Below are 8,471 nucleotides of genomic sequence, written 5' to 3'. Positions count from 1 at the left end.
CACCCCCAAGTCCCCCTCACAGCACCCAACCATCGCCCCCCAGACCCTACAGCAGCTCCCCTGGTCCCATTTACCTCCTCCAGCTTCACCGAGTCACATTTGTGCAGCCCACCAAGACCCCTCCAGTGCCCCCCAGCCCCAAAGGGACATGGATGCCTGTTCCCACAGCTCCAGTGACAAGCAGAGACCACTCCTGGACTGTTAACCCCCTAAAAAGTGTGGGAAGGGCTTCCAGGAGTAAAGGGCTGGGAGATGGGGCGAGTGGAGGTCCCCAGAACCACCCCTTGGCTCAGAAGAAAGCAGAAGCGAGGGGTCTCAGCCCCACCCAGCTCCCACATGTGGGCTTCAAGCCTTAATTGAACTCATTTTTGGAGTCAGCTGTTGGTGGCTGCTGTCAGGGACATTTTTGGTGTCTCTCCCGTCCCTCTGCAGACTTGTTTACGTTCATGGCCTCAACAACTTCCCACAGCAATGAATTCTTCAGTTTAATTAAACATTGTGAGAAAAAGCACTTCCTCTTATCAGGTTTGGATCTCCTGCCCTGTCAAGCCTGGTGCTGGAAGCTGGAGGGTCTCCACATCCCAATTTTACCACCTCTGGAGGGGAAGGGGGTGAAATCCTCGGGTGAGATCCAAGACCTCGTGGCTGTGGCACTGAAAACTTTGGCTGGTGGTTTGTTCCAGCTCGTCAGGAGCTCGTCCGGGTTCTCTGCTCTCACGCTGGACACATCAAGATGAGATGGTGAAAAATGCCTGCTGACTTTGGGCTGCTATCTGAGATCTTCTGCAATTTTGGCTTGGCTGGGGCAGCTCCTGTAATTCTCGTGGAGCGCCTTGAGGAATTACAAATGACTCGGAGGGAAAGAACCTGATTTTAAAAGAATTCCTGTGGTCCAAACAAATACACATTTCCCTGTTGCTATTAATATCTCAGACCTTGATCTCCCTCCAAACCCTCCTGCGTGTGTTTAACAGCTTGCAAACGAGCGGTGCCTTTGATTCCAGAGTGGGAACGTTTGCTGCAATTGGGAATTATTAAAGGTGAACCATGCTTTCAAACACAACGTGCTGACCACGTTTTCCAGCCTGCTTTATTGCCTTCCTGGTGTTTCTCTGAACCTGGCAATGAAAAATCCATTTCCAAGTTTGGAGGGGAGGTTTGGAGTGGAGTAATTCTTGGTTTATGCTTTGGGCACAAACTCAATCCTTTTTTCTCGGTGTGATTTCTAGTGGAATAAGACAAACCTTTCTGTCTGCTGCTCTCAGAAGCCTTTTCTTTTGCACACCCACTTTTACAGATCTCTACTCTGCCCTAGTGAGGCCACCTCTGAAGTATTGGGTCCAGTTCTGGGCTCCCCAGTTCAGGAGAGACAAGAAACTACTGGAAAGAGCCCAGTGGAGGCTACAAAGCTGCTGAGGGGCTGGAGCATCTCTGTGCCAGGACAGGCTGAGAGCCCTGGGGCTGTTCAGCTGGAGAGGAGAAGCCTCAGAGGGGATCTGATCAATGCTGAGCAAGAGCTAAAGGGCCCCGGGGGGCAAGAGGCTGGGGCCAGACTCTGGTCAGTGGTGCCCAGGGACAGGACAAGGGGCAACGGGCACCAACTGGAACCCAGGAGGTGCCACCTGAGCAGGAGGAGAAACTTCTTTGGGGTGAGGGTGCAGAGCCTGGAGCAGCTGCCCAGAGAGGCTGTGGAGTCTCCTGCTCTGGAGAGATCCCAAACCTGCCTGGCTGTGACCCTGGGCACCCTGCTGTGGGGGAGCTGCTGGAGCAGGGGGGTGGATGGGATGATCTCCAGAGGTCCCTCCCAACCCCACCATGCTGGATTTTGTGACCTCTCCTTTGGGCCCTGTCCAAGCTCCCTGCTCTCTCTGCAGCAGTGGTGTCAGTTCAAAGGAATTGCTGCATTTGCTGCCATCTAATGGGAGAATTCAGCTCGGCCACCTCGACTCTATTTTGCAAGCAAATCAAAAGGTTTTCCTGCACACTCGTGCTGCCACTGTGCAAAGCAGCATCTTCTGCACATCATCCCAGTAAAATTAGGCAAGGGGAAAAGCTGGTCTGATGGTTGGCTCTGCGTGGCCTGACAGAGATGGAAACTGGTGTAGAACCAGTAAAAAGCAGCTTTTTGAGTTGCTCAGGCTGAAACAGTATTTCTCATGGACCAGACTTACAAAGTGTGCTTAGATTTATATTATTTTAAGATAAAATAGCAAAGCAGAAGTCATAAAGATGGGACTCTCCTGCCCCCCAACACGACATTATTACATATCCAAATCCCAAATCCAGACACAGCTCTGAACTGAACCTTCTGAACTCTGCCTGCTGAGCTGTGGTCTTCAGGCTGCTCCCACTGATCCATCAGTAAAAATATTTTCTAATGAAGAAGTTGACATGGAATAGGAGCATAAATACATAGTGCTAAGAAAAGAGCCTTTTAATGCTAGAGCCAAGGGAGGATGGTTTGTGGCATGGGAAGACACTTATGGGATGGGAGCTAGAGTGGTCCAGAGCTGCTGGGGCACTGAGGTGGGGCATGTAGAGGAAACCATCTCTGAAAGACTCAGGAATTCCTACACCACTGCAAAGCTGCACCCTACCTGGTGAAGCTCATAACCCATCTTTTTCTGAGCGTGGTCTCTGGTCATCTCCATCTGCAAATGAACAATTTCTACCAAGTGATTTTGGGTATCTCACAGAGCTGGTCCCATTTAAGGGGTAGCTCTGTGAGCAGCAGACCCAAGAACATCTGCTCTCCCCTGGCTCTCAGTGTTGAAGGTCTCTCCCATGGAGATTTGTCATTGTCTGATAAAGATTAAACTTAAACTGCAATTTTTCCATCAACAGGGCTGCTAATTAGCTGCAGTTTTCAGGCCTTTACTCACACAGAAGTCACAACACCTCACAGCTGCAATCACTACCTGTCAGGGACTGCTAAAAACAGCCCATGGACTTTAAAAAACAAATGATCTTAAAGGTCTTTTCCAGCCTAACCAATTCTATGATTCCAAAGCTATTTGAAAAAGGGAAAGATAAAAGTGCATTTAGGGTGTACTGCATATTTCATTGTTCCCAATCAAATCTGATGGGGCTGTAAAGCCAGAGAGAAAGTCACAGCAGCACTGACAGCCCTAAACCCCCTGGTTTTATACACCAGCCCTCAGGTGACTCCTGGGATTCATGTCTTTGATCCCAACACTTGGGTTTGCTCCCTGCTGCTTCCAGTATCATTCCAGCATCTTAGATCTAGCCAGGTTCCCTTTCTGCCTCTTTCCTTCACGTGTTTTTTGTCACCAAAGCTTCCCAGGGCATATTTCAGGAGGGCTTGTGTGCTCTGGGGTCACAGCAGGAGGGGAGCAGGGGAGGGGTGGGTGACAGCCAGCTCCTCTCCAGTGGCTTTTGCCTTCAGCATCCAGGGGAGACACGTGGGGAGTGGAGATGGTGGCTGGGAGCTATTCTTACACTTTTCTGGCCCCTGTTTCCATTTCAGCTCACAGCAAGGGGAATCTGTCCATCACCAACAGCAGCCCTTTTTCTTCTGGGGTGGCTTTGGGACCTCTTCTACCTCATTTTTAAATGTATCTTCACGATCTTTGAGCAACCTAAGAGAAAAAGAAGGAAATGAGCCAGGTATTTTCCCCCCATATTTTGCATTTCTGTGCCATTTCTCTTGACAAGCATCAGTAAAGAAGGCTCAGCACAGCTCCAACCTAAATGGAATCACAGCCAGAATTCATTTCAGTGAACCCAGGGAGAAATCAGCAGTGTCCTGAGGAGGGTTTTAGTCATCTCCTTGCGATGTTGACTAGTCAGGAGACATCCTACAGCACTTCTCTCCAGCTCATCCCAGCCATACACATGCTGCTCAGAGTTTTCCATGATGTTCAGGCACAGGGAATCTCTGGTGACAGCAACACACAAGCATTTGGAGTTTAAAGAGCAGGAGGGAGCCCATTAAATTCAGCAAAACCCAAGTACATGCCTCACCTGACTAAGCTGACCATGGACTCGGAGACATTGTGGCCCGAGGCAGCGCTGCATTCATAAAAGAGGAGCTGGTGCTCCTGGAAGACACAGAACCCAAATAGAAATGGAACATTCTGGAATAAGAATAGCTTAATATGGAGTAAATAGCTGAGGGACAGTCATGGTCAGGGGGAACAGGAAGGACTCGAGTTACTGAGTTGTTTCCTGGAAAAGGAGGGTGAAATCCAGCTTTTCTGGTAGCTACACCACCAAGTTTTAACACCAAGGAAGAGGCTGACACCACAGACAGAGCAAGACCTGATGCCCTCTGGTTAGTGGAGCAAATATGGAGATGTAACTAGATGCTTCCATGTCTTTTGTGCTTGCCAGTGACTGGTTTGGGGAAAAAAATTGCATCTAACTCCTTGTCCTGCTCTCTCCATTTGTAAAGATGGTCAGTGGATACTGGCCCACATCCCATAAGCTTTAAAATGAAGTTGGTAAAGGTCATAATCATACTTTAAGAGTTTCAGGAACTTGAAAGCAGGACAGGGCTTGGTGGTTTTATTATTTATATGATGCTGGGAAGACACGTGACATTTCACAGCTAAGATAAGCTGAGGTGAAGATGTTTTGATTTATACATCCAGTCACATGAACTGTTTTATTGGGGGACTGCCATGTCAAGACTCAAATGCCAAGGGGAAAGCAGGGCAGGGGAGGGTGGGAGATGGGCTCAGGGATCACTTTGCCAACCACTGATGCCCAAAAGACAAGTTGAGGGCTTTCACCTTTCCCCAGGTCCTCAGGCTGGTGGCATCCATCCTTAGCTGTCCTCACCTAACCTGGGGGGGCAGGAGGCTTTGGCAGGGCTGTGCACTCACCTTGGCCAGACGTTCCCCCTCCTTCGTGGGGACCTGTCTCTCTGCAGCACAGTCGGTTTTGTTCCCAAGAAGCAGAATAGTGACCCCATCTTCTGCTCCTTCCTGGGCAGTTAAAGAGGAGGGAATGAGCAGGGCACATCTGTACAGCTGGCCACACTCTCCACACACACCCTGGAGCTCCATGAGGGATGCCCAAGGATTTGGGCTGACAACAAAACCTTAAGTTCTTAAGCCAGTTTAACAGCATTTAAGAAAGAGATTTTTTTTCCCCCCATTAAATCATCTGTCCTGGTCTATTAACAGTGCAGAGAACTGGATGAGTTACTCTTGTAGTGAAGTCATTTTGTGTTTGACTCCAGGAAGCCTCCAGAAGATGCTCTGACTGGGATTTACAGGCATCAAGCAAGAGGATCTCTTATTTTGTTCCAGCATTTTTAAACACTGACTTTGTACTTGACTGGAAGCCTCTCACAAGAAGTTTTTAATAAGACAAGTTACCTCCCATTTCCCAGGAATTAAAGTGGACTACTCTTGATTTAAGTGTTTTCAGAATCACTTTCAACGTTTTCCATTCCTCTGCACCAGTTTTAAAAACATTGGTTGTTATCATTACAATGCTATCAACAAGTTACCCCAGGAAACACTGCAAAAATGGGAAAACTGGCAGTCTCATGAATTTAAAATCTACAAGAAGAATTATTTTCTAACCAAAGCAACGCAGACTAGGCTTGGAAATGGCCTCAAGTTGCACCAGGGGAGGTTGAGGTTGGACCTGAGGGAAAATGTCTTAATAGAAAGGGTTGTCCAGGGCTGGCCCAGTGGTGGAGTCCCCATCCCTGGAGGGGTTCCCAAGCCGTGGAGATATGGGGTGAGGGACACGGGGCAGTGGGGACCTGGCAGTGCTGGGGAAGGGTTGGACTCCATCTGAAAGGTCTCTTCCAACCAAACCAATTCTATGATACCCCCAGATACCCAACCCTAACCAGCAGCAGAAGCTGGAAGGAGGGGGAAATACTGACTCCCAGAACTCAGGGACAAGAAGGAGCCTCTGCTGCTTCACCCACCTGGATGCAGCTCAGCCAGTAGCACACGTCGGAGAAGGAGCTCTGGGAGGAGACATCGTACATCAGCACCACCCCCTCCGCCCTCCGGAAGAGCTGCCTGGTGAGGCTGCGGTACCTGCGGGCAGCCCAGGAGGTCACTGACAAAGCCTTAGGGGGTTTTGCCTAGGAGTGGTCTGAAATCCCCCCTGGGAAAGCTGGGAATAGGTCTACAAAAGAAGCAACCCCCAGGTTTTTGCTCTGCCCTGATCACAGAGGCTGTAGAAACAGCCCGAGTGCTTAATTTCATCTTAATTACTTCCTTTATTATGCTTTATCAGATCACACGCTGTACAGAGTTCTCAAACAACTCCTCCTCTGCTTAGCAAAGCCAAGAAGGTTCATTTCCACTGAAGCAGCAGCAAAATGAAAGCCAAAGGCTGCTCTCCTCCAGCAGAGAGCCCAGCACCTCACCTCTCCTGGCCAGCCGAGTCCCACAGACGGAGAGCAAAGCACTTGTTGTCCACCACGAAGGTCTTGATCTGATAATCCACTCCTAGGAGACACAAAAAGGGGTATTTTTAATACTGTAGACTTCATCCCTGCAGCAGAGGATGGATGGATGGAGAAGGTGGATGGTACAGGTGTGGTCTGAGGCTGCAGCTGAAGCAGGCTGGTCCCAAGTGAACCTCTGGGTGTTTTGATCTTTGATGGCTGGGTTTTGGGAAGTTCTTCAGTGACGATTAAAAAAAGGTTGGTTAAGAGAGGAGAATGGAGGTGAAAGGCAAAGCAAAGAGAAAAGCACTAGGGCCATTGATCTTGGGGTCCATCAATTACTCAGGAGCATCCAGGCCTGTGAAGCTGGTGATCCTATTTGGTCCCTGGTGCCAGGTTGTGCAGCACACTTGGCATGAGCTGTAACACGTGTGTGATCATCACCAGCAGCTTGTGGGGTGGAGGAGAAGGAGTTTGGAAGGTCGCCCAGGGGGGTGCAGAGCTGTGCTGGGGAGGGGCTGCGGGACACCCACCTACAGTGGCAGTGAGCTGTGGGTTGAAGGTGTCGGTGTGCAGCCGGTACAGGAACGAGGTTTTGCCCACGTTGGAGTCCCCAACAAACAGCACGTTGTAGAGATGGTCTGGCTCCAGGGAGGCTCCAGGAGAAACCCTTGGGGTAGCTCCTGCCCCACCTGTAGTCATGGCCCCTGGTTTTCCTGGGTTGGACTTGCCTTCCTGGCTGGTTTTCTGCCCAGCTTGCTGCTTCTCCTGCTGACCAACGTTGAGGTCCTTGCTCTGCTCTTCCCAGAGCTGACTTTGAGGCTGTGTGCTGCTGTTGGCTGCAGCCACCAGTGAGCTGTCACCAAGGACCACCCCTGACAGATCATTCCCAGCATCCTCCTCCTCAGGGACACATGTGTGAAGGGTGGATGCTGGTGGCAGCTCTAGTTTTGGAGGCTCAGCAAGTCCTGCAGTTATCTGCTCTGCTTCCATCACATGTGGTGGCTTCTCCTCTGGTTGCTGGGAAGCAGTGGGAAGCATCATCTTATCTGCCTGTGCTGAGACCTGCTCCTGGAGCTCCCTTTGGGCTGCCTGCCCTGGAGCACCTAGCTGCTGCACATCTGGAACGAGAACATCCTCCTGCTTCATCATCTCCAGCTTCAACGTGCTGATCTGAAACATCACCTCGGAGACCAGGGGTGGCAGCTCAGACCCACCCTCATCACAGCCCTGCTTTCTCCCTAGGCCCTGGGGTTCAACCAAACCCCCCATCCCTGCCTCCAGCCTCTCTCCCTGCACCACTCCCAGACCTTGAGCTCCATCCAAAGGCCTCTCCCCTGCAGCAGCCTGCTCTTGCTGGGGTATCTCCAGTGTCTGGGCACCCTCCAGGATCTGCCCCTCTGGACCAGTGAGTGCTCTGAGCTTTGCTCCCAGAGCAGGGCCCTCAGCAGCAGTGGCACAGGCTGGCTGTAAGGTGACCTCAGCCAGAGGGGACAAGTGGGCACCAGCAGCCCCCTCCCGTGGGCCCGTGGCACTGGCTGCACACAGAGCTGCCTCTGAACCCAGGGACGGGCTCTGCTCCCCTTCCCACAGCCCAGCTGCACCCAGGGGGGGCAGATCTGCCCCCGTGCTCCCTCCTGGGGTCAGCTCAACCTCATCCATCTCTGCAAGCAGCTGCACATCAGCAGCAGTGCCCTGGCCCTCCAGCACATCCAGGATTTCAGCCTCCTCCCCTGGCTGCAGTCTGGTCCCCTGCCCCCCTCCTGCTCCCTGCCAATCCAGCACAGGCTCCTGGGGCAGCTCACCCCCCTCCTGCCCTTCTGCCCCATCCTCAGCCTCCTCCTCCAGCTGTATGGCTGCACAGTGCTCACCTCCACGAGGGTGTCCTGGGCTGGCAACCCCACGCAGCTCTGTGTCTGCCCAGGAGTCCTCTGCCCCCAATGCCACTGCCCATAGTTTATCAACCTGGGCCAGGGCTTGCACATCTTGAGCTATGTCTAGGGAGCCAGCCTTGCTCGAAAGCTTCAGATCTGCCTCTGTGCTCCCTCCTGGGATCAGTTCAACCTCATCCACCTCTGGAAGTGGCTCC

At 51.6% G+C, this 8,471-nt stretch overlaps 1 protein-coding gene across 1 annotated transcript; it reads right to left on the bottom strand.

Annotated features, from left to right (window-relative positions):
* Positions 1-3,511: 3,511 nt before the first annotated feature.
* Positions 3,512-7,564, bottom strand: LOC103773944 (ras-related protein Rab-13-like). The gene is made up of 6 exons (XM_008941327.1): positions 6,916-7,564; positions 6,362-6,443; positions 5,912-6,026; positions 4,848-4,949; positions 3,985-4,061; positions 3,512-3,599 (listed from the first exon to the last, which is right to left on the bottom strand). The coding sequence occupies exons 1-6, from the start codon at positions 7,562-7,564 to the stop codon at positions 3,512-3,514; spliced, it is 1,113 nt and encodes a 370-aa protein (XP_008939575.1).
* Positions 7,565-8,471: the final 907 nt, after the last annotated feature.

This window comes from Merops nubicus, unplaced genomic scaffold (assembly GCF_000691845.1).
Source record: "Merops nubicus isolate BGI_N331 unplaced genomic scaffold, ASM69184v1 scaffold17755, whole genome shotgun sequence".
Lineage (NCBI taxonomy): Eukaryota > Metazoa > Chordata > Aves > Coraciiformes > Meropidae > Merops > Merops nubicus.
This window is presented reverse-complemented; position numbering and strand designations above follow the sequence as displayed.

What these genes read in the sequence shown, in the direction of transcription:
- LOC103773944 (XM_008941327.1), bottom strand. Translation starts at nt 7,564, where the DNA reads ATGTTTCAGATCAGCACGTTGAAGCTGGAGATGATGAAGCAGGAGGAT. An exon ending in ACTGGCTGAGCTGCATCCAG is followed by an intron (nt 4,950 to 5,911) that starts GTGGGTGAAGCA and finishes TTAACTGCCCAG; the next exon opens with GAAGGAGCAGAAGATGGGGT. An exon ending in AGGGGGAACGTCTGGCCAAG is followed by an intron (nt 4,062 to 4,847) that starts GTGAGTGCACAG and finishes TGTGTCTTCCAG; the next exon opens with GAGCACCAGCTCCTCTTTTA.